Raw genomic sequence first — 27293 nt, 5'->3', positions numbered from 1 at the left:
CCATTGAAGCATCCACATGGTCATGTAATCAAAATTCAGACCCTTGACAACTGATTCATATTTATGACAGTTGCAGTGTCCTGTGGTGATCATGTGATCACCTTTGTGACTTTTTGACAAGCAAAGTCAATGGGGAAGAAGATTCCTTTAATAGCCATGCCACTAACTTAACAACTACAACTACAATGATTCATTTAACAATTGTGGCAAGAAAGGTCATAGAATGGGGAAAACCTCAGTTAACAAATATTTCACTTAACAACATAAATTTTAGCTCAATTGTGGTCATAAGTTGAGGAGTACCTGTATATCCAGGAGAATCTTCCTTTGCTGACATCCTAATACAGCACTCCCCAACCTTTATGGCTTGGCTGCCCAGCTGGGGGTGGGGGTGGGGAGAGGAACTGGTCCATCACTTGCACAAGTTGAGCAGTGTGTATGCATGCCAGCCCACACTTGTGCAAGTTGAGCTGTGCATATGTGTGCATGCGCAAGAGACCATCCATTGCGTGAGTTGAGATGCATGTGTGCATGCTAGCCCACCACTCACACAAGTCAAAGTGTACATGGGTGCATGTACACACTGACCCACTGCTCATCTAAGTCGTTGCATGTGGTTCTCAGTCATGTAAGTTTAGCCTTGCGTACATGCGCGTGCTTGCTGGCCCACCACTGATACAAGTTGAGCTGTATGCATACACACTGGCCCACCATTCACACAAGTTGAGCTGCATATGTGTGCAGGTACACACTGGTCCACTACTCATGCAAGTCGAGCTGCCAGCTAGCCGCTCACACAGCCCGGTTCTGAACAGTCTGCAGCCCAGTAGTGAACTGGGGCCCAGTGATTGGGAATCCCTGTCCTAATAGTAATGTCCATTATTTTTGTCTACATTCAATCCATACAGCTCTTCCAGAAAGAAGAACGAGCCAGTAGAGGCATCATACCTTGGTATGTGGGGACTAGCTCTACACTCCCACCTTATGTTTAACATCTGCATGAGGATGCTGGGTGAGATCATCCATTGGACTGGGTTCGGATACCATCAATAGATGGATGGCCGCCCAAACTTTACTCCAAACAAACCAGGTGAGGTTGTCAAACCATTGCTTACATTCACATTTACTAAATGCAACACAGAGTTGTGGTAGTATTAAGGCACCCTTATAAAAGTTTAAAATAAATAAAGGCAAGGAAGAAGCAAAGGCAGTGATTTTCTGTCATTGTCCTTGCAGTCCTTAGCGTTCCATCTCAGTCTAGGTTAGATGGTATCTTAATACACTGCAGAGCAGCTCTTTAAAGTGAAGGTGGGAAATAAATACATGAACAATACCATCTTCCTCCAGTATAAGTTAAGAACTTCTAAGTATGTTTATCTATCATATATTCTTCTACCCTACAAAATGACCTAAACATAGTAGAAGCCCATGGGCATAATGTCTCACAGAATACTGGGAGGAAAAGATATTTCAAGCAACACAGTAGTGCTGTAAATATTGCAATGCTGCTGCTGTCTAATGTCATCTTGATAGTGCATTTCTCAAAAGAATTAAAGAAAGGATGAAGGACACAGATTGCTAGTTGTATTTCTCTCACATATTTGACCCTTCTTTTCACTTAAGGGTAGAAAGTAGATACTGGAGAGGAAAATGATTTGACAAGAGTCAAAAGGAGCCTGAGTGCTGGAACCAGTGTGCCAAGTGGACACAAATGTAAGACAGTGATGAAGACTTTTTGATGTTGGAATTATTCAGTGTGGATTCATATTTATATATTTCAAATATAAATGTGGTCAGCGATGCTATTTGCTAAGGCAACAGCCTAGTTTCTCACCACTGACTTTAAAAACCAAAGATAAAATTCTCTAGATATCATCACAAGTTAAGTCTGGTATATATATTTTTTTCCTTCAGCTTCATTTGATACTGCTGGCTAAGATAATGGTATGCTTTCAAGATGTTTTTCAGTATGGCCTAGTTGCATATTCATTAGTTCTTTCTTCTATGATTTCACCCGATGCTAACACATGCACAAAAAGTGATGAAATAAATAAAAAAACCTACCCAATATTATAAGCCTGTGGAACTAAGTATAAATATGCAGAAATAATACTACCTTTCCAGATCAAACTATGGCTGGGCTTCTTTGATGTTTGAAAGAATGATTAACAGTTTCATGTCCTAGATGCAGATGGAGAAATGAGTAGAAAATGATGGGTTTTTAACCCAGGAGCTGTCAATCAAACACTGTTGTTTTTTTAAGAAGAATAGATTTTTTAAAAATTCTACTCTTAATAAAAGTAGAATAGAATACATGCTCAATAATATGGGCAATAAGACAGTAAAAGAAAGGGAAAACATAATTTCCCATTTACTGCACTTTCTTTCATGTGAATTTTTTGTGGATTATCAAAAAAGATCATTTCTTTTCTATATATTATTTCAACAAAACTTTATTCTACCAGGCCCTGACATGATGGAATTTCTATGCATCAAATTAAATAATTGTTGCAATTTATATTATTTGCATAATGATCTAATGAAAATGATGTAAATCTCCCATAATATCCTATTCAGTTCAACTGACATTCCTTAATACACGTAGTCATTGACTTACACCAGTTTAGGTTACAATGGCACTGAAAAAGTGAGTTATGATCATTTTTCACACTTACAACCATTGCAGCATCCTCGTGATCATATGATCAAAATTCAGACCCTTGGCAACTGAATCATATTATGACAGTTGCAATCTCCCGATGTCATGTGAACACTTCTTGAGACCTTCTGACAAGCTAATCAATAGGGAAGGCAGATTCACTTTATAACCATGTTACTAACTTTACAACTGCAGTTACTCACTTAACAACTGTGGCAAGAAAGGTGGAAAAATTGGAGAAAGCTCCCTTGACAAATGTCTTGTTTATCAACATAATTTATCAACTGTAGTTGTAAGTCAAGGACTACCTGTAACGAGCTTTCTTCCTGTAGTTCTGTGCCACTATTGGTAATGTACTATTACATTACCATTTAATTAGCATTAAATGAGTTTTGTTATTCGGGAATTGATAACATAGGGTGCACTGGTTCCATAGTACCCATAGCATCCTTAAACAGCCTCTTAGAATTCTAACATTATTTTTAAATGCATACATATGCACAACCAATAAATTTGTGATATTTTTCTGTCCTGGGGATGCAATTACTGAAATATTGTAAGATTTGGTGATCTGGTGACTTTCAATCCATTCTTTAAAAAGTGATAACTATACTTCTGGAAAGCTCACGTGGTAGTAATTTGATGTGAAAAAGTTGGTAATTCCTGATATTTATACTCAATTGCATCAGTTCTGTTTTGAAAGAGATAATAACATTTTTTACTTAAATTTTAAAAATACCTTCTTCCTATAAAATGTTAAAACTTTCAATTTCATTTTGGAAACATCATGATTATATGTAGCAAAATGAGAATTGCTTTATTCTAATGTTTCCTATGTGGGATTAATTCATTACAGGATCAGACCCTTAGATTATGATGATAACCTCTGGCATATGTTATTTTACCTTTCATATTAGAAAAAAAGAAGGGTAAAGCTAAATAGGAGCTATGGGAAAACTGTACAGAGCACACCCTTCCTTGCTTACTAAGCTTTCAATCAGACATGAACCTACTCACTTTTATTGTTATAAGGGCTAGAAAGCTGAATAAAAATAAAAATAAAACTGGAATTTTCAAAGATATACATTTTGAAATAGAATTAAAATTCTGAATAGAATTAAAATTTGCAGAAAAGTAAAGACCTGTCCAATGCAACATTTCACAAAGCTAGTTATAGTGATGTGATAATTAATAAATATAATTGTCAAAGATAAAATGATCAGTTATAAATTTGAAGCAAGTAAAATCAAAAAGACAAATTTTGCCACAGGGGTGAAAAAAGTTTTCCTTACATTTTCCCAGGTCTTGGTAAAATAGAGATCAGTCCTTTACTCAAGGTTTTTCCAAGATAGTGAAGCCTATCTGTAAGGGCAGGGGTATCAAACTGGCAGCCCTCAGGCTGAATGCGTCACACACATGCCACACTCACCCCAGCTCCGTGAGTGGAAAAAACATCACGAAACATCATGTGATGGCAATGTGACAGAGAGTTTGACACCCATGTTTTAGGGGGTTGGAACTAACGCAAGCCTTCCTCAGTCTACTAAGCATTTAAGTCACAGGTGGTCATGTATAAGAGGTCATTGAGCCAGAGAGACATCCCACAAAAATGTAAAAGAAAGAAAAAGAACTTCTTAGTCAGGTAGGGCATCCACAGTGGAAGAAATTAATTAGAAGGAAATATTGCAAATCCATTTCATCTCCTTTAAAACCTTATCTATAATGCTAAATACTTGTTCCATTCTTCACCTCATCTCTTTATTCCAGAGCTGTAAGTTTAATGTGAATGTAGGGACAAACAAAGCACTATGTTCTTTATCTTTGAAACATGCAAGAAATACTGGCAATGCATCAACTTTGTATAGTACATTCCCATAATACATTTCAGCAATTATTACATCCATTCTCCAAGGGGCTGATTTTCTAGGCAATGTAAATTAAAGAAAAAGAGATTGTCACCATGGGAATCCTTAATTAAAATAAAAATATGCGGGTGGGAGAGGTGTGCTCAGGAGTTTCATTATTTTGTTTCCAGAATCTCATGTCAATCATAATTTATTGGACAAAATGCTCAGATCCAGTAGGAGTAAGTTCACCCTCAGAAGCTTAAGAAAATGGGAAAGAGCTTCATATTATCTCCGCTCTGTTTCAGTTTCAGTGATGCCATTATCCATCTGATAGAATAGTTCCAACGTTTCAATTTTTACAACTACATCTTGCCTAGGGAACTAATATATCTCAATTGATGCTTAATTGGATATACAAATCCAGGTAGATAATGCCACATATTAATCAGAATCCAACCAGGAATGTGCCCCCCTCCCACACAGATGTTCACCTCTGCTGATTTGGAGTAGCAATTGACATCAACACTGATACAAAACAAATCCCAGGTGGCTTCAAAACTGCTGCTGTATCAACAAAATGTTCTGAATTATTGACATATATAGAAAATTTTCCTCAACAAAGAAAGAGTGCTTTCTTTGATGGATTAAAATCAATCATCCAACATTTGGAGTCAGTTTGATGTTGTGGTTAAGGTGTTGGCCTAGAAAGCAGAAGACTGTGAATTCTAGTTCTGCCTTACTCATGAAAGCCAGCTGAATGACCTTGGGCCAGTCACTTTCTCTCAGACCAACCAACCTCACATGGCTAACGTTGTGGGGAAAAGTGGGGGGGAGGAATATTAGTTACTTACTCAAGTAATCTTGAGTTACTTATAAAGTAATAAGGGACAGATAAAAATCCAATAAACATTCAGGAGCTAGTCTGTAGTTTTATACAGTGTAAAGCAAAAGACCTCTTTTGAAATAAACGCTCCAAGTTCAGTTTGATGAAATCAACCGTAATATTTTAAGTAAGATGGGCTTATCCATTGATTTCACAAAATTCCTCCAAAAACTGTGGCTGACTTGAAATAATGCGACAGAAAGAGAAAATAATCATCTGAATGGAAAGTTGTTGTTTTTAATGCTTGCTTGTTAGTGCAAGTCTGCTTGTGCTTACACACTTCTCACGAGAAAACTATCAATGCATTGGGTTTGTTCATTGGCTGGTTTTGTTCAGGTTCAGAAGGAGCAATTGACTCAAGATGGCTTGGCTGGCTTCCTTAACCACTACACCATTACACTGTAATGATACATGGAAGTAACTATCAACAAACTGTTTTGGTTAATTCAATTGGTTTTTAATTACATTTGAATATTTCTGCAAGCTCCACTATGACGTTTGTTCTAAAGCAATTATGCCAGGGAAGGAAGGCAGCAAATTTATCCCTGGACACAAATCTTAATTCTTCGAGTAAATTTCATAGCACCTGATTCCGAGTTCCAGGTCTGATTTTCATTATTTATATAAATAACATGTATTGATCTCTTGCCTCCCATCTCATTAAGGGATGCTCACGTCCTCTGTGCTCAAATGAACCTAGTTCATTCTCACTATTACCGAATATGTTAAATCTGGGAGGACGGTTCAAGAATGGAGGCAAGACTCAGATAGCAACAACAGCTCTTTATTTGTGACTTCAGATCTGAGCACTAACCCCAGCCGCAGCAGCCCCTTATATAGGGCTGGCTGTGGCTAGGCAGCCAATGAAGGCGATTTGAGTTTGCCGCTCTTGGCAGGGCCAATCGCGGCAGCCCGTTTACTGGCCAATCGCATCAGTCTATGGCGACCAATCACGATCGGCTTTCAGCGGGCCAATCAGATTTGCAGGCTATGAGCCTGCTAGCCCGGAACAGAATAAATATCTAGGACACACTGGACAATTCTATGCCTCCCTTCTCCTTTCAGATACTAACCCTGCTATAACATGTAATGTTGCAGGTTCTGCTCAGCTGTGCTTAAAACTATCAGATGGATGACTTGTGCCCTAAACTAGTTTTTAATGAGCATGTGGAGGGGGTTTCCAAAAGCTGTGTTAGCTTTGGGGGCACAGCTGACTTTTTTAAAAAAAAAATGTTTTGGTCATTTGGAGGATAATTGAATTGCAAGATTGAATCTGGGTCAGTCACTGGGACCAGAGATGTATTCTTCTGAGCTTTTGGACTCATGATGGAGCTCATCTCCAGGGAACCTGTCTCTACTAGAATATGTGATTTGGGCTACTCTGTGAGTCATATTTATGTGGTGCCTTTCTACTGGTTGATTAGTAAGTTGATGGCTGGTGATTAACAGTTGTTTCTTTGTACTACCAAATCCTCAGTTCCTAAGTACTTGATAAGCTGGTGGTAAATCAGCACGCCTGCTAACTGACAGGAGGCCCATGTCCCAAGCTTTAATCTTCATTGGATCTTGTAACATTGTCCTGAGACATGTATATTTGCCTTCATTTGTGATAATTGCACTGTTCAGTTCAATTATCCTTGCCTGTTCTCAGCCATTGAAGGCCACCGGGTATCATTATCAAATGGGTGGCTTCAAACTATTCAGTGTCCACTTGGAATATAGAAGAAAGAGAAAATACTGTGTTACTGGAGACCCTACTCTGTTTCAGAATCACATTGCACTTTAAAAATGAGCAATGCTATTATTATATATTTGCATAGATTGCCTTTTATTTCTTGAGGTGCTTTCATGAGTTACTACCATGTTTCCCCCAAAATAAGACCTATCACTAAATTAAGCCCTAGCCTGATTTTTTAAGTGTGTGTCTAATATAAGCTCTTCTCCAAAAGTAAGCCCTAGTGAAGGGGAGTGGGTGTGACTAATGCAGGAGGCAGCATGCGTGTGGGGACCGACGGTGTCCAGCAGCAGCTGCAGCCTTCCGTAGCACAGGTGAGTTGTTTACCTGTCCAAACAGCAGGCGGAGGCAGAGGCGGGGGAAGGCACGTGATATGTATGCACCATAGGAAAGCCAAGCCGATGGGCTGGAGTGGCAGATGACTGCAGGAGGCTGGTCTTCGCACAGAGAAACTGGCACCAGATGGAGGCAGAGGCACGGGGAGAAAGGCAAACAATCTGGATGTGCTGCGTGGGCTGCAGAAAAGCTGAGAATTGATGGGTTGGAATGGGAGGCTTATCTTCACATCTCTTGGCTTGTCCTTGGCTCACGTGGCACATCCAGATCACTTGCCTCCCCCCACAATGCCTTTGTCTGCTGCTTGGACAGGGAATCAACTGCAATGCGCAGGCTGCATAACCCCAGAATGCACTGATTGGTGGGCTTCAGCTGCTGCCAGATTCCATTGGTCCCGGGTTGCTTGTCACCTCTTGTCCGAGCCACCCAGTCGAACTGATCATCCTAAAATCATTTTACTGCTTATTTTGGAACCCCTCCAAATATAAGACAGGTCTTATTTTCAGGGAAATACAGTAGATACTGGTTTAGGAGGGAAGGGAATTGTAGAAAATGAAGTTATAAGAAAATAAAATGCAGAGCTATTATTGGTTATTCCCCAATAGTATGAAGAAATACAGTCAAAAAAAGCTCAGGTCAAGACATAGGGCAAAAAATTATGAATTTGCCTCCAGAGTCTGAATATTTTGAAAATGTTGGGATGTAAGATAACACATCAGGAATAAATCAGGAAGTTTTTTTATATACTGATTCATTTCCTTTATTACATAGATCCAGGTTGCTTATTTTTAAGGGAGAAAAGAAATCCTACCTTTGTTCATCGTTTATACAGACACACAAAAGATAAAGAAAAGGCAGAGAAGGAAAATTTCCAATATGCAAATTAGAATGACTAAATAAAGATAAGATACATTTTATAGTTTTCTAACAGACTTTGTAATTTATTTTTGCTTATTGTCCTTATTCCTCTGCATCTTGTTGAACAGAAAGGAAGTGAAATTTATCTTTTAATTTGTATTGCCACTTGAAAGAAAGCAAAAATATATGCACTTATCTTTCTGTTATGTATGGCTCCAACTACCTAGCAGGATATTTTTGAAACATAGTCCCTTTAATATTAGACCTTGTGCTTGCTGAGTAGTTGGGGTGGATACTTTAAAGAAACAAGGTTCAGAGGATATCCATAAAATTTTCTTTAGAGAATTTCAAATATGGTTCTGCAAGGACTGTGAATGGATTGTATGGGACTAAGTGGGGGATGGGGGGGGGGGTGAGGTTCCATGGCCTGAAAACCTCTGAGTATCTTTTAATATAATATTTTAAATATTACACAACATTCAAACATTGCTGTGGTTTGCTTACTATTTAAAAATTAATTTGAAAATCAAATTGTTAGTGAACATGCACTGAATTGTGACATTAACATTCAAAAATCACACCCCAATGGAAAGAGTATTTTTTCTTTCCCTAATTTAAAAGCCCACATGACAAGAACTCCAAGGTTAGCACGTAGCCAACAATAACGTTTGTAGGTGTATTGTGATGCTTCACATAATCATGTAACATATGTGCCTTGTGTTGTGATGTGATGATATGTTTTTCCATTTATCCATCCAATTCCTCTTTTTCAGATGCCAATGATTAAAGCATCTAATTAGAGCGCTAATCATTGCTGTAATTAGTCTGTCTTGCTAACAATTAGTAGTATAAACATGTCGATCTTAGTAGGTTTGTAATTTGATCAGATTTTTTTTTACAAAAGGACAGATCTATTCTTTTAAATTTCACAGAAATTGTTCAACATATAGTAAGAAGGAAAGATCATTTTTATGCCGCAAAATTGGAATAACTCTACAACATCTACGGACATATAAGATATACAATCTTGTAACATACACATTAAATACTGTTTTCTTCTTTTCAATAATCCACTGGAATAATATTTTGTTTTACATATGCTTACAAAGAAATGGAATTCATGTATTTCATTTATTGTTTTTTGTACATAGATGAAAACCTATGTAGATATGCATCAGAAGTGTCATACAAATATTAATGACTATGATATGTAATATTCATATCTATTATGCTGATAATTAGATGAAAACTTCCTTGATTAATAATGTGGTAATACATTTTGCAGCACAAATGAGGGACTGAATAATACAGATTGCTCTATGCCAAACTCCAATTTTCAATAAAGTATGTGTGTAAAAGCTAATTGTATGAATTGTTCAATCAATTACTTCTTCATGACATACATTATGATATGATAAGTTATCACTAATCAACTAACCAAAATGAATCAAAGTACTGGCGATATGGTCCATTACACCCTCACAAATTATTAATTTTTTATTACAACTAGAGGAACTACTTCTATTGATTCCTAACATTGAAAATATAAGCTTAGCATTCCATACACGAACATTAGTTAAAACATTCATTATTTCGAATATTCCTTTGCTGAAGAATATTTCCATTGTTTTTAAAAAGGGTACCTGCTAAAAAGAAGAAGCTAGAAGAAATGCTAACTATCAATTAAGAATGGAATTATTATTACATGCTTGTGACTGTATTGTAGCCTACTAATTTTGCACAGGGAGATAAACATTCAAACTTATGGAAAATACACATTTTGAAGCATTTATAGCTATTTTGCCTTTTTGGTAAACAGCACACAGTACCTTGCTCTGTGTAAAATTCTAGTATTTCTTGCCTGGCATTTTGTTGTCGTGCAAGAATGGATTGATAAATCGATATAGTTAATTATTCAAAAATTACAAGTCATGTTCCATATGGATGTAATTACTTCTCACTTCAGCTCTACTTTTTTGCTCCTATTTAATGAGACATATTCTTACCAGTATCATTTAAGTACTAATGCCAACTTGATTAACAACAGATGAATCAACACATCCTTAAAATATTTTATTCATGGACTTTAACAGAATTTTCTGCCATAGAAGAACTTGTATGTATGCTCTGTTACCATATTATGACCAAACAGTATAATGAATCATACATATTTTCAGAGTCTTAAGTATCAAGAACCTTAATGTCAAAACTAAGTTCCTATTAAATCTTTGTTTTGTCTTTATGGTTTTTTTAAATAAAATATATGTCCTATTGTTTCTGCAGGAATTTTCAGGAACATTTGATACCACTAGCTATGGTATTTTCTTTTATTGCCTGACAGAAATGGGCTTTGGAAATACCACTTAACTGGAGTTCCAGTTCTTAACAAGAAGTCAGTTTCAGGAAATTATCCTGATCCATTAATTCATCATGTCCTCATGTTATTTCTGTGAAATTATAGGAAAAATTATCAGACCGTTTGAAGTGTGCTATTATCAGTAAACAAATGATGTTTAACTCAAACATCATCATGGTATAAGAGTCGCGCTTGCTTCTATACAGTAAGTCAGTGTTGGTCAGAGTATTGGTTTCTCCTTGATTAGACTGTTATTTATTGCTTGATTGTTTGTCTGATGTTAATCCTAGTGTTAATCAGTACTTATCTGGGTGTTGATTACTGGCGAAAAGGTTTTTTTAAGTCTCTTTTGAAAGATATGTATATGATAGTGGTATTTCTGTGTGTCAGTTGATGACAGATTTATCTGAATTCCAAGCTTCCAGGAATTCCTTAGTGATTTTCAATTTAGCTTGATCTAGGATTCTCACAGTTTCCCAGTTGACACTATGGTTAAGTCTGTTCATGTATTGTGAAATTAAGGCATTTTTATTATTTCTTCTGACTGCTAGTTGGTGTTAATGAATGCATGCTGCTAATCTTCTCCCTGCTATTTTACATAGTGGCTGTTACAGTCTTTATAATAAATGTTGTAGATGATTCGTGTTTTTCTTCTTAGGCTACTAACTTAACAACTGTAGTGATTCACTTAACAAGTATGGCAAAGAAGGTTGTAAAATGGGGCAAAACTCAACATATGTCTCACTTAGCAACATAAATTTTGGGCTCAATTTTATGATAAGGTGAGGACTACCTGTATTTGTTTAGACTGGGTGTGTTGTGTAGTACCGCTGCCATAGATCCTTTCACTAGTTCTGGATCTATGGATCTAAATAATGTATAAATGGGGCCTTTATTTCATCTTCCATTTTTAAGTTTTTGATTTTCTGGAGGCACTGTGGCAGGGAATTGATAGAATACTTATCGCCCATTGGTGAGATGTCAAAACATTTTTGTAACATTTTAACTATGTATTAATCTAATGTATTTTCCCTAATGTAATGTATGTTCCTAATATTTATTCCTAATCAAGGAACTACCAACTCAAGTTAACAGTCAAGCAGTACACAACAACCTACTCAAGGAACAAGAAAAAAGCAACATCACCAATCACATTGAAAGGCAAGCTACTATATGTAGAGGGCAAGTCCCATTCTCAGCTATGCTGGCAGAGGAATTCTGGGAGCTGAAGTCCACAGGTCTTAAAGTTGCCAAGTTTGAGGACCTCTGTATAACAAAACATCCTCGAGCAAACAACCAAGTCCAGAGAATTAAACTAATAGAGCCCTGTCAGTTTAATTATTGGTTTGAATTTTATATAATACCTGGAATCATTGCTATGAGTGGGTCAGCCTTATCTATCAATCAATTGATCAATCGAGAATTTTTTAATCATATGATTAATGTATTCATTTGTATAGGAAACCTGGGGTAAATTATTTATTTATTTTATTTATTTTAAAAATTTATATTGCTGCCCACTTGCACGTGGTGATTCAAGGCGGCTTAGAAAACAAAACCAAAGAATAATTGCATACAAATCCCAAATAAGAAATGTACTTCCTATAAATTTTATCCTACTCCTAACACTTTAAAATAGATTAGCTGATAAAATGAAAATGGAAATATTTCTTACCAGTTGCTGGTCTTGTATACCCCATGCTGCATACTGTAAAACTGAGTCCTCTACTTCTGGAGGGTTTAACTCCCAAACTTCCCTTGAAAAAAGTAAACACTTTACTTGGAGACATTTGTAGCATTCAGTACTCAAAGCAGCATTTATCAAACATTATCTTACCTTGTCTGTATGTTATATATCACATATGAAGCTGTATAAGAATAATGAAAAACCTGTAAAACAAGGAATAAGAAATACCCATAAATATTATCATCTTGATTGTAAAATAACTTTTTTAATTTTTGATTTAGTATCATACTGATCAGAATGTTCAATTATAGAGTATTGGGCAATCTCCCAATGTAAAATGTACTAACTATAAGATTCTAGTCAAATCCTGTTTAAAATTTAGAAAACAGCTTCTCTTTGGGTCAAGTCACATGACGCCAGGTCAGGACTTAAATATAAATCTGGATTCTTAAGTCTCACCAAATACCATTAGAAATAAACAAATGTTCTCTGCTAAATTTTTATTTTATGCTGAAGTACAATCACCATTACAAAATATAACCAATGAATTGATCAAACTGTATTAGCATAAAATCTTACAGGTCTGCCAGGATATGTTCAATGAAATATGACTTGTCAGAAAAGGACCCACATTAGACATAAATCTTGGGGAATTCTAGCACTTAGACCTGGAGTTTGGTCTTTATCAATAACTTGATATTTCTTTCACACAAGTTTTTAATTTGATGATATAACAGATACATTCATACATCATATTCCCTTTAGCTTAAGGCATGATTTAAAGTAGAGAAAGATTAAGTGATAGTGAACCAAAGAAATTAAAGTCAGAAACAATAAAGCAAGAAATCTAATTGAAAATAATGGGAATAATGATTAAAACAAACCATGTAAGAGTAGGTTAACCAAAACAAGTAACTCTAAATTATTCAGTTTACTAATGACAATAACATTTATAACAACTATCTTCACTTCCACTATTTCTAGACACCCGATTAATACATCTTCATTTTTTTTGAACTTCTCAATTGTTTGTAAGAAAATCAATACCATCCAAGTACAACTTTCTTGCTAATAGTTTCTAATAATAATAATAATTGTATGTTCTAAATTTATTACATCAGGGATATATATATATATATATATATATATATATATATATATATATATATATATATATATATGGATCTTTGTTGTTCGGGTTTCTCACGCGTAAGATTCGAGTATCTAGGCACGTTTGATGAAGTCTCATTCATCATCTTCAGGCTTCTGTCTCGCTCTGTGCTTCTCAGAGTATACTCCTCAGCACAGAGCCGGAGACAGAAGCCTGAAGATGATGAATGAGACTTCATCGAACGCTGCTCAGATACTCAATCTTACGGGAGAAACCCGAACAACCAAAGATCCACATATAAATACCGCGAGAACCTCAGAAAACAAATATATATATATATATATATATATTGGATATTAACATATGTTCTTTACTTTTTAAAAAAGGTACAGATCATAAACATGTAAACAGTGTTCAGTGTTTAAAGCTCTTGAAATATTTGAGTCCAAATATGAGAGATTTTTGAGTTTTAAAGATTTACGCAGATATCACTCTTTTTTTTTAAACAGTTTTTATTTTTTACAACAAACATATGAACAAAACATAAAAACATAAATTCCTCTTTCAATTATATACATACACTGTGTCAGTTGTTTACAATCTTTTGTGCTATCCTTTTTTTTAACCATTACTCACATGTTATATAAATTCTCACCTTATCAGTCTAGCTTGTGCTTATATAATATGAATTATTAAACATTCAGTAGATCTCACTCTTGAACAAATTATACCTTGCCTTATACACTATTGTTATGTGTACTGACATATTTTCTTTAAGTCTTTAAGTTACACATGCAAAATGATAGGTATATCTAATAGGCATGAATTACTTGAAGTTTCAAAATACTTTGGATTAAGATTTTCACTAAAAGACATTATATACACAATAGTGGTATAGTTTAGTGTTATTATTATTTAGTCTTTACTGACATTGTAATTCCCAAAATGCTGCATTAAGTTAAAAAATATTTTTAAACAATTACAATGAAGTTAAATGATAAAGTCATAACTACCTGAAGCACCATTTATCTTATTCAATCAACATCAATTACTTAAAATGATTTATTGCATCTTTTGGTTATCGCTGGGCAGAATTTATGAATAGTATTAACATTTTTGACTGTGAAATATTACTGTCATAACAACGGTATTTTGCCAAGCCAAAATAAATATAAGAAAGAGACATTTCTAGACATCTAATTCATCTAACATGAAAAAAGCCTGTCAACCTAGTCTAAGCAGCAAAAAGGCACATCTAGAAAAACTGCCTGGGCTTGTGCTGCTCTATTTAAAATTTATCATAAAGATTAATTATCTCATGAAAAAGTCATCTTCTTTGGGGTGTTAATTAATTTATAATCAATTAAGCTTAATGTAGCTAACCAAAATTTCAAATGTGATTCACCCTGAACTGAACTGAGTGGAAAATAAATTATATTTATTATATTATTCTGGCTGGTTGTATAATGAGACAGATGTTTAGACTGGATTTGGCTTTTTATCCACTGAACTAGGCAGATGTGGATGTTTGATGGTGTTATACAGATTTCATTGCAGGATGTAAGCTGTTCCAAGTAAAGCTGCCTTTTGCAAATTGACTGATGGTGATTTTGTCAATGTCAGTGTGTTCAAATGAAGTTCCAGATGTTTTGGGATTGCACCCAAGGCATCTAATCCTTTCTCTATTCCCCAAAGGGACAAAATCAATGTGGAAACAAACATGATACCCTGAGGCTTTCCCACTGACCCTAGACACTGTGATCTACTCCCTAGGACAGGGTTGTCAAACTTGCAGCTCACAGGCCGGATGCGTCACACCCACACTCAGTTTAGTGAAGGGGACAAAAGTTGTGATATGTCACATGATTCTGGTGTAATGACGCAAGTTTGACACCCTTGCCCAAGGAGATTTTCATTGAAGATTACTCTGTTTTGACTCCTTAGTCTCTCAACAAAGAGGTATACTCAAAGGCCAAAGCTGGATGTAACCCACCAGCACTCAAGGAACTGGAAGGTTATGGCCTTGGATCTCCTGCACAGCTTCCATCAACCTGCATGTCCATCGTTCTAAGTATACCCTGCCCTCTTTCTATGGCCTCAAGGTAGTATCTAGTGCAAACTGTGAAATAGCCTTGGGCTATGAAATGATAAATAGTACATAGTCATTTGATAAGTTTCTGGACTCAGAATGGACTAGAAGTTAAATCTGCCTTCATCCTAACCATTGCTGTATAACACACTGGTTCTCTATTGTATTCACATATTTTGTAAGAGTTGTAATTCCAACTGATGCATGAACAATTTTATACAATAATCTGTCTTTGACATAAATCTGTTTGATCAGAATCAGAAAAAAAGACACTGACCAAAATTATATACTTGAAACTGAAAAACTATATCCCCAACTTTAGATTAAACCCAGATTCTTAATAAAATAACTAAGGTAGGTCACCAAAAAGTGTTAAGAAATTAAACTGTTACTATAACAATTATGGTGCTGCAAAAATACAATGAAACTTTTTCTTTATCTCACTAACAGTCTCTACCATCTGTTCCAAAGAGTTCTCCAATCCTCTCAAGCAAATCTGGGGAGTAGACAAATTGCAGAAAGGAAACAAAAATATGTTTCTTTCATAAATACTAGGCTGTTAGAAAACAGCACCAATTAGCAATTATTAGCATCGTACATATTTCCATTACATTTCAAAAATTGGCTTAAAGAAAAGGTCTCTATATACCGTAGACAATTTGTACATTTCTATTTTTGGAACCAGAATGGGAGACTTAAATACAGATAATTCTTGACTTATTATCACAATTGGCCCAAAATTTCCACTGTTAAACAAATTGGTTGCTAAGTGAGTCACACCTAATTTTACAACCAATTTGCCATGACTGTTAAGTGAATCTCTGTAGTTGTTAAGTCAAGCATGTAGGTGTTAAATGAATCTGGTTTTCCCCATTGACTTTGCTCATTGGAAGTCAGCTTGGAAGGTCACAAATGTCAATTACCAGAAGCCAGAACCATCTTAAACACATGCTGTTTGCCAAGTGTCTGAATATGACCATGGTCTGAATATGACCATGGGGATGCTGTGATGGTCATAAGTGTGAGAACCAGACAAAAATCACTTTTTCAGTGTTGTAATTCTGAATGTCAAACAAATGGCTGTAAATTAAGAACTACCTATAATCCATATGTGAATCAAACAACAATAGTGTAAAAAACAGACCAAAATTCAAGCTTCTAAAAATAACAACAGCTATTTTTATCTACCATTTTTTTTATCATATTCTTCAAACTTTAAGGCAACCACTTATGGATTTATGATTTTAGACTTCATTACCTCAATGGAGATATGCAAATATTTCCATGTATCAATAAGCTGGCAATATTATTGTGTTCAATAGAAAAATTACATTACATATACTTCTGTCATTTATTATATTGGTTCCAAGAAAATACTTCATAGCTTAAAAGGGGACTAGGGATACATCCCTAGTTGAACAAATGTGGACGTGAGTATATACGCAACTAATAAAGTCACTTTTCTACTGCTACCAAAGAATTTTGAACATTTTAAAAACTATTTCTGTACAAATTTTTATTGGAAAATTTCTGCACTACATTATCCATGAAGAGAGCTGTCAACTGTTTAAGATGCCTTAGCTTAGGAAACAAACATCACAAGAAATACTGGAGCTTCGCTGATATGGCTATATAACAGAATCTTGAAAGTCTGACAGCATTTCCCATTCTATCTTGGTTACACTAAAGAGAGTCAAGGCAGGTCAATATTGAGTTTCATCTTCATGCTTTCCTGAGCTAGGGTTCCCACATATTTTCTTCAAGGACATTTCTGTATCTGTGACAGTAGATCTGTACAATATCTCAAACTCTGCCAACTATCATGAAAAATCATTCATGCACCCTCCTTGCCACAGTGTTGAGATCATCATCTTGAAGGAGATGTCTTTACAGTAAAGCCTGAAACTCAGTAGCAGTATCCTGCTGTTGAGACAGGCTGTTCAACAGTCCTGCTGTTGAAGCCAGATCAGGAGGCAAAGTAGTGCTTTCCTGAGAAAAGCAGAACAAGCTTTCTAAGTGAAGATAAAAAGAGTCTTCCTATGTGAAGATTCTGATTATGGAGGAGCCTAAGTGAAGTGAGTGATCTGCAGGGATCCACTTGTCTATCTACAAGATTGACCCTTCCCATTGGCTTCTCAATGACCATATCCATTTTGCTGCTGGAGAGAAGAGATTCTTGCCCAGCAGCCTAAATGCAAAAGTTGTTATTGCTTTTCCCATCCTTCCTTCTCCCTTTATACTTAATGTGCCTTATACAAGTGTTTGATTTAAAGTTGAATAAAAAGGCAGTGGTGTGGTAGCGTGGAGAACCTTTCCTTTCCCCATAAAAATAAGCAGTTGCATGCAAGTACTGAATTTAAGGGCAAAAGATGACAAGGTCGCAAGTTTCCCTTCTTCTCAGCCCAAAAGAATAAGTTCCACCACAGAAATAATCACAAGAAGAATAACACTACATATGCTGCCTACTCTTTGGATGGTTACCAATCATTAAATACATTTAAAAACAAAGAAACAACAAAAACAAACCAAAAATGAATAAAGGTTTCAGAAATGACAAACTGAAAGAACAAAAAAAGAAAAAAGAAAAGAAAGGAAAAGAGAAAGAAAGAAAGAAAGGAAGGAAGGAAGGAAGGAAGGAAGGAAGGAAGGAAGGAAGGAAGGAAGGAAGGAAGGAGAGGAGAGGAGGAGAGGAGGGAGGAAAGAAAGAAAGAAAGAAAGAAAGAAAGAAAGGAAGGAAGGAAGGAAGGAAGGAAGGAAGGAAGGAAGGAAGGAAGGAAGGAAGGAAGGAAGGAAGGAAGGAATGTACTTCATCTTCAAAAGCTGGGATGAAGAACTAGGTCTTGAGGGCTTTTTGAAATATCAGTAGGATGAGGGCTGTTCAAATCTTGAAGAAAACTTTGTTCTGAAGGCAGAATCTACCACAGAATAGATTCTAATAGATATGTAGCTCAGAGTTAAACTCTGTAGGCATCTGAGTTTGAATGTTTACTTACAGACAGTTCATTACAGATAGCCTCCCATTTATGATCACAATTGGGTCCAGAATCTAGGGTGTTGTTGAATCAAACAGGTGTTAAGCAAGATGCCACTTTGGTAATTCATTCAAAAACCATAATCCTGGCTCTCCCAGTTATGATCATTAGGTGACCACATGGATCTTGAAGTGGACCACTGGGGAGAGGGTCCAGACCTCCCACTATACCTGAGGCCCAGACCCTCTTCCTGTACCACCGGGGAGAATTATTGTGAGAATGCAGGCATTCACTAGTGTTTCTGCCAGATTTGAGGTCCATTCTTCCAGCGCACCAAGGGATTTCTTAGATTTTCAGAATACTGGCATTTGCAAATGTTTTCCCTTCACCTCCCTTTCAGAGCCTTTCTAAGACTTCCTGAAAGGAACGGAAAACTAAGGTACGCTTTCCTCTTCTACAGAAAATTTTAACAAATGCCAGTGTTCTGAATGGCTCAGAATGCTGGGTTTTTTTTCCTGGCCTTCCCCCCTCCTCTCCAGAGCTTTTCTGAACCTTCAGGGTGGGGGGAGAACACTAGTGAATGCCAACATTCTGAAAAGCTCAGAGGAGAAAGGAAATCCTGCAGTGTGCTGGGAGAATAGAACTGAAATCCAATGTTCTCCCTGCTTGCAATCTTCCCTGCAGGCTTCCCCATTGATTTTTTGGGGAAGTTGGCAGAGAGGATTGCAGGTGGCAATCACATGATCCCAGAGCATTGGGCAACCATTTGTAAATATGAATAGGTTTCTAAGCACCTGAAGTGCAATCTTAGGAAAAGGTAGCATGATGTTTTCCAATAGTAATGACATTTCCTAATAGAAATAGAAGTAACCTTTACAAAAGATATATGAAGGAATCCACTTAGTAAATGTTTTTTTTAAAAAAAATCCCAATTAGGGCAGTGTGGTCCTTTGGATTTGAGAGGAAAAATGTGATTTCACATACACAATTGCACTCCAAACCTGTATTTTCTAAATGCCATTACATCTTAGAATTACAAAGCTGCCTTTCACAGGGTCAGGTTCTGTTAAAGAATACTGAAGCATGCTTATCACCCGCTTTAGCCTTTGAGTTAAAGTGGGAGAGCTAGATCAGAAGCAAAGGGCCTGAAATCAGGCTGATTCATTACAGCAACAGTGCATATTTGTCAACCAATCCTTCCAAATAAGTCAAGACTCAGTCCATTAGGATTCATTAGCAGGAGAAAGAAAAGTGGAATTTGTCTTCCACTCTGTTTACGAACACTACATGTTCATATATTAAAAGAAAACTGACTACATTTTATCTAATATTGATTTGATTGTTGCATACTGAGGGCATGTCAAATTTTTCAACTTTCAATTTCCAAACATAAGGGGTGCACAAAAGTTGTGACATGCCTTGGCAAATGTAAAGATATTTTGGTTACTTTAATATAATTTGGATGTGCTTGGTAAGGAACTATATAAATAGCATAACTTTTTAACATTTTGTTTGTTTCATTACACTACTGTATGTTCATAATTAAAACTTTCTCTACACCTGAATTGGCAGCATATGCTTGTTTAATGAGGCAGGGCTTAATTATCTACATTTTTATAGTTTTACAGTAAAAGATTATCCCTTCAAAACAGACTCAGCTAATATTGTAATACCCTTGGAATTTCAAAGAATAATGCGTTATCAGAATAATAATTCATATGAGGCCAAAGGTCTGAAACTGATCTAACAGAAGCTCATCTTTCCCACAAATAAAGACACTTTATAAAGAAGGAAAAACAGCATGACTTAGCTAGAATAAACCAAGGTGACAGTGGGAAACCTGTTTCTCAGAAAAGCAGAATATCAAAACTGTCACCATAGCAGAGGTGGGCAGTCCAGCAATTGTAGACCACATGCAGCCCTTAGTCTTGCTCAATACAGCCTCCAAGGCTCCCCCTCAAAAGACAGACAATAGATATGAATTCATTCCAAAATACATATAATAAAAAAAGATATCATTGACCAAGTCAGTATCATAGTGACTTTTAACTAAAGACACAAATGCATAATACACACAATTTATAGTCAATATTTTACATATACATATAGAATTTTATAGTCAATCAAACATGCTCCTTTGACTAATATAGTATATATACTTTATGTAGTTAATATAGTTAAACATTTTTTGTGCAGGTCTGCTATAAAAGGACTTGGATTTCTAAAATATTTCAAAGCTTTTAGTCCTTTCTAGAGAGTTTCAAAAATATTTTTGGCTCATCTGTAGCAAAGAAATGATGCTAACTGTTACCCCTTTGGGATTCCCTTATTCACCAACTCTTCTTTCAACTTACAATAGAGTATACGATGTTTAGAAATGCAAATACAAAAGGCTCAAAAGCTTCTAGATTTCTCTCCCCCCCTTTTTTTCCCCCCTTGGTGAATACTTTAAAAAAAATGCACTGAGAGAAAAACTACTAGCCTATCATTATTCAATCATCAATATAAGAACTGGAAGAGAAATAACATTCTTCATTGGCTCTATATTTTGAATTTATATTTCACTTAAAAGGAATTATGACTTAATTAAAATAGCAGGATGGAAAATTTCTCAAGGATGCATCCCATGAAAGCAAAAAGCATTTCTCAGCATGTTACTTTGCATAGGAATAAAAATTTCAGCTGGCAGCAAGATAAAATCTGAGCATTCTAGATTCTAAATAAAAGAGTTGAAGACAGTGAAAAAAGAGATTTCTCAAAAGATACAGTATTATTATTATTATTTTTTTACAAAATTCAGTTTGATTGATTTGAGCTCTAAATTTGATAAATACAATTTATTCAAAAATCAGAAAGCAAGAAGTGCAAAGCTGGTCTTCTTATCTTAATAAAAACTGACTTCTAAAGTCAAGTAAAACTTCTTATACCTCACAGGCTAATCCTTTAAAATGACATACAAGAACATTTTCTTTAAAAGTTCTTATAAATGACTGGTTAATTCCATTTATATCCAGCCTTTTCTGTGATGGCACATATGAAGCTTATCTTTATTTCTTTATTCAACAAATTTGATTTTCTATTATTCTTAAAGGGGTATTTAACTGGCAATGTGACAAGTCTCTAACCACTAACTTACAAGCAGTAAAACTAGATTCCTATAGTCTACATTAATCAAGTTTTCTACAATGAAAAGGGAGCTAGATTATAGAAATTTAGAAACTGGATAGTATCCTGCAGCAGGCATTTATCACTGAGTTTGCTAAGACAGTGCCTCCTTGATACCTTGGAGTCCATTTCTTTGATTTAAAATATAGTTAGCTACCCATTTAACAGATCCAAAAGGGGAAAAAAACCCATCTATTTTTGTTTTAAAAGCCCAATTCCACTCCCAGATTCAAGGAATCCCTATACGTAAATGAGTTATAAGCAGTGGCATACTCTTTATAACTTACATATGCACAGGGATTCCTCATACCAGCTTGAGAGAGTCAAATGTTTTAAATTTACTAGAATTGTGTGAGGCAATTGGCAACCAAGCTCCAACATTTTAGTGTACCTGTCTAGTGATGCAGCATGGTGATCTCAATAGTTCCTACAGAAATGGTTCATAAACATCTATTGGCATGATACTGATTATGGCAAAATGTGGTAGTAAATATGGAAGCTGGCATGTCAGGTTTTTTTAATATTCTGAAATAAACCATTTTAAAATACACTAAAAAAAAACCAGTTGTGACAAGTTGCAGGAAAGCTAATATAAAATATGCATGACATTTTCCAAAGTTTGTGAGAACCTAGGCATTTATTTCTAAGAATAGAAGGGACAGTTTATTATATTATACACAGTTATTGTAGTGTTAAAGAGGAAACTAATCTTTTATTTCTAATTACCAGGAGGTTGCCTTACATTTTTAGTGGCATTTCTTGATGTGACTTAGTATAAATATTACAGCAAGCAGGTGAGATCACAGTAACATCAGGGAATCTAGATGCTAGTAAATCATTTTCCTTGCTCCATCAATCTCAATTATTAAAGAAGGCAGTTTGTTCTTGGAAAATATCTTCCTGGCATACACATTTTTTCCAAACCATGTTTCACATTACTTAGCTAAACAGTTCTGATAGCCAACAAATGCAAGAATAGCCAGCATGCAACAAGATTTCAGATAGCTTTCATATTTCATATTCCCTTTTAATCTGGATTTTGTAGCACATTATTAAAATATAAGACAATTATTTAAAATTTCAGTGAAACAATAGAGGCTGAATTATATAGATATAAAAGCTGTTGAGGGTGTTAATATTTTCCTACAGAAATATATTTGTACAATACACATAATACATATGAGAACTGAAGATACTGAAATGGTACAAAACATTGATTTAGTCTGAAAATGGATGATGCTTTCATTTTCACATATTAGTCAGAAATTGTGCCATTTTTCTACTGCAATTAAACCTACCCTGAAATTATTAGTTCATACATACAAGGAAGAAAGGAAGGAAGGAAGGAAGGAAGGAAGGAAGGAAGGAAGGAAGGAAGGAAGGAAGGAAGGATACTTTTTATTTTTCTTGCAAAATAATGATAAAGAATAATAAAGGAAGATGATAATATGCATTGAGCCAGTACTTCCTCCTGGATTTTCTCCATGATTTTCTCCCTATCCTTCAGGTTTTCTAACAGGGTGCCCACTACATCTGTAAATGAGTCCGTCAACTTTGTTATTGATCATTCTCTTCCACTTTTACCTTTAGAGCATTCTCTAGACAAGAGATGTCTGGAGTAGGATAATCTGAGGTCGGTCATTTGTGCCTGAAGTGAGAACTCTAAGCTGCATTGTTTGATTATTCATTTTGTTTGTCTTCAAACAAAGGAATTTATTTTCTTGGCTGTCCGAGGCATTATCATGAGTTTTCCAATTTCAAAAGTGCCAATATTCTCTCTATCCTGCTTCTTCAAAGTCCAACTTTCACTTCTATAGAGAGTCACAAGGAATAATTTTGCCTGTGCTACTCTGTTCTTTGTAGGTATAGTCGAAGCATGTGAATATCTTTCATAACTTCTACACCAGTGGTGGGATTCAAATTTTTTTTACTACCGGTTCTGTGGGCGTGGCTTGGTGGGCGTCACAGGGGAAGGATACTGTAAAATCTCCAGTCAGAAGTGGGATTTGCCGGTTCTCTGAACTATTCAAAAATTTCCCTACCAGTTCTCCAGAACTGATCAGAACCAGCTGAATACCACCTCTGTTCTACACCAATCTCTACTCTATAGTCTGTTTCTTCACAGTTTGTTCCTTTACTGATGATTGTTGATCGTTGATCCTAAAAGGTAGAAACTGTCTGTTATAGATACATGCAGTCCTCAGCTTATGATCACAATACAGAGCAGACAATTTTCGGTGAAGTGATGCAATTGTTAAATGACTGATTTTTATAACATTTTTGCCAGTCATTAAGTAAGATATCATGTAACCATAACTTTTGACCTTCCCTGCTGGCTTCCCATTTAACTTTGTTCATCAGAAGCCAACCAGAAAGATCACAAATGGTGACGACAAGACTGCTGTAAATGTGTGATAGTTGCTAAAAAACTAAACTGTGATCACATAATCATACAAATGTTGCAACAGTCATAAGGGTGAGGACTGGTCATAAGTCACTTTTTTTCAGCACCATCATAACTTTGAACAGTTGCTAAATGAATGGTTGTTAAGTCAAGGACTATCTGTTTTATTTTCTCTGTATCTAATTACATTCCTGTTTTTTCTTCCTCTGTTTTTATTGGATATGGGATATACTGTACATTTTTAAATATATCATTGATCTTATCTCTATCCTTTCGAGAGTGTGTCTTCTTTCTATTATTCATTCTCTCTTTCACGCACTGGCATACCACATGCATACATTTATTGGAGGAAATCGTTTTCAGCAAAAGATGGTAATTCAAATTGACAGTGGGAGAAAACTGGGCATTCCCCAACACTTCAGTCTCTGTAAGTGTATAATATCATTCTATCTGTATTTCAAAATAAATATTCATCTAACTAGACATTTTTTTCCAGAGGTTTTAATTTGTAATCTAAATGTACCTTGGCATTTTCACATTTTTGAAAAATAATATGCAAGGACAACATTTTTTTCTAATAGGTATCCCACATGAACTTATATAACTTCTCAAAATGTCAGCAGACTATTTTATTATTAATTTTAGTGATTAACATCACTGTCAGATTATAGAGGTAATTTGTAATTTTATGGCTCTGTGGTATTACATGAATATTTTTCCGTCCCAATTTCTTTGAATGTTTCTCAAGTTTATTTTCTATCTTTTTGTCACTTCTCTATTTCCTGACATCTAATCACATCTATTATGGTTGTTATTTCTAATTCCATTTGATTTTTGCTAATTTTATTTCTGAGCAAGAAAGCACAGATACCAATATATCCTAAAACATTATAATATTATGAAATAAATATGTAATAGCATTTTAATGTTGTAGATAAAAGGAATGATACAGAAGGGGACTTCTAATGCTGCATTCTAAGCTAATGCTGGGACCCACAAACAAAATTCTATTTAGAATATATAAGCAAACACAAAAGGTTTTTGTTTGATTTGCAGATTACAAGTGTTCATAGTATTTTCCTTCCTTCTTCCCTTCTCTCTTTCTTCTCTTCCCTGCTCTCTATCCCTCTTGATTTCCTAAACAACATTTTCATCACTATATTATTTTTTCCTTACAATTTGGGATTTCCATTTGAGAGCTCTTCTTCCTAGCCTAAATGAAACAAGTGTACATTCAGCACATTCAGAAAACAGTATTTATCTTCCTTTTTATTTAGAAAAAAAATAAATGCTACTGAGTTCCATAGGTCTGGTTTCTTTATATTTTTGTATTTGACTTATAAACAACCCTGGAAGCACAGCTGAGTTTTGGAAATCACCCTCAAAAATCCCTCCAAAGACACCACCCTTTGAAATACATCTGGAAAAACAGCCAGGTGATCAAGAAGACTTCCAACATGAAAGTGACCAAAATAGAAGCAAGAAGGAGAATATCAGGATAGCAGCTGGGATGTGGTGCTGTAGTGAACAATAATCACTATGAAGAAAGCCACAGGTCACAATGAAGAATTATGTAGAATGCACATGTGTATGACTTCTACAGGAGCCACTACAGTTTATTCCCCACCCAGAGAAACCTCTCAATGGATTGATACTATTACAGAATGTACTGGGTACATTCCCAGGTTCCATAGAGATATTTTTTTTAATAAAGTTTTATTGAGTTTTTACAAAAGAAATAAAACATCTTATTTGAGTACAGCATCATTCCGGGTTATCACATTTCCATAGAGACACAATTTCATATGCATATTCATCTTATGCATTCAACTTCATATCTTATTAATCTTTTTCCAACTTGTCACTATTTCTCCTTTTACGTCTCTTAATTTTCTTTAATGGTTATCTCATTTTCTTCTTATTGTATTTCTTTTACCTAAATTTCTATATCTTTTTATTCATTGTACTTACTTGTACTTCATTGTACTTCTTGCTCCATGTGTAGATCTGCTTGTAAGTTTCGACGTGGTTTCACTATTCACTCAAGTCCCAATAAAAGAGACTCTTGAAACCATCAAAAATAAATACCAACCAGCTAAACACCCCATGGAACTAACAGAACACTGCTTAACCAACACATATTTCATATACAAAGGACAAAGATACAAACAAATTGAAGGAGCCCTGATGGGATCACCACTGTCACCCGTCATTGCAAACCTGTTCATGGAAGAATTCGAATCCAGAGCCCTGGCCAATGCCATCCACAAACCCAAACTATGGTTAAGATACATCGATGACACATTTGTGATTTGGCCCCATGGAAAAGAAAACCTAAACAATTTCCTAACACAGCTAAACAGCACGCACCCCAAAATCAAATTCACCATGGAAACGGAAACGAACAACTATCATTCCTAGATGTACTAATCTACAAAAAAACAGATGGCACACTAGGACACACCGTATACCAGAGGAAAACACACACCAACCGCTACCTCAACGCCCAATCCCACCACCACCCAGCACAGATAAACTCCGTGGCTAAAACACTAATCGCCAGAACCAAACACCTGGCAGACAAGACACACATAAAGACTGAACTATGCACCCTGACTAAAGTACTGACAGCCAACGGCTCCCACAAAAGCAAAATCACCGGCTTGATCCACAAAAACACACTGAGATATAATGGAGACCCAGAAGATGAACAGACCTATAGAACAGCTGTCCTGCCCTACATAAGAGGTACTACAGACAAAATCAGTAAGATACTACACAGGCATCACATCAAGACTGCCTTCAAAACAGACAGAAAAATAGCAGCCATCCTTAGAAACCCCAAAGATAAAATTGACCTGGAAAACCAAGGCATATACGAAGTCCCCTGTGCATCATGCCCAGCCACATACATTGGACAGACTAATAGAAGAATAAGTACCCGCCTGGATGAACACAAAAATGCAGTCAAAAAGCTGGAACACACTTCCTCACTAGTCCAACACATGGAAACCATAGGTCATAGTATCAACTTCAATGGCACCAAAACCCTAGCCACTATAGAAAACCCCAGCCACAGATTCATCAGAGAAGCCATAGAGATTGAAAAAAGACCAGAAAGCATGAATAGAAGAGATGATTCCACCAGACTGTCAATCATTTGGAAGTCTGCACTCACAAACAAAAGAATC

General features: G+C 35.7%; 1 protein-coding gene across 1 annotated transcript in view; it reads right to left on the bottom strand.

Annotated features, from left to right (window-relative positions):
• DPP10 (dipeptidyl peptidase like 10) overlaps positions 1–27293 on the bottom strand; it is a 232463-nt gene that overhangs the window by 69322 nt on the left and 135848 nt on the right. Inside the window, exons 6-7 of the mRNA XM_087920347.1 lie at positions 12512–12564; positions 12350–12431 (exon numbers count right to left, since the gene is read on the bottom strand). Coding sequence (XP_087776473.1) covers positions 12350–12431; positions 12512–12564 — 135 coding nt within the window. The remainder of the gene's footprint in view (positions 1–12349; positions 12432–12511; positions 12565–27293) is intronic.

This window comes from Pseudonaja textilis, chromosome 1 (genome assembly GCF_049901715.1).
Source record: "Pseudonaja textilis isolate UNSWEBS1 chromosome 1, rPseTex1.2, whole genome shotgun sequence".
Lineage (NCBI taxonomy): Eukaryota > Metazoa > Chordata > Lepidosauria > Squamata > Elapidae > Pseudonaja > Pseudonaja textilis.
Note: the sequence above shows the minus strand (reverse complement) of the source record. Positions and strands in the feature narration are given on the sequence as shown.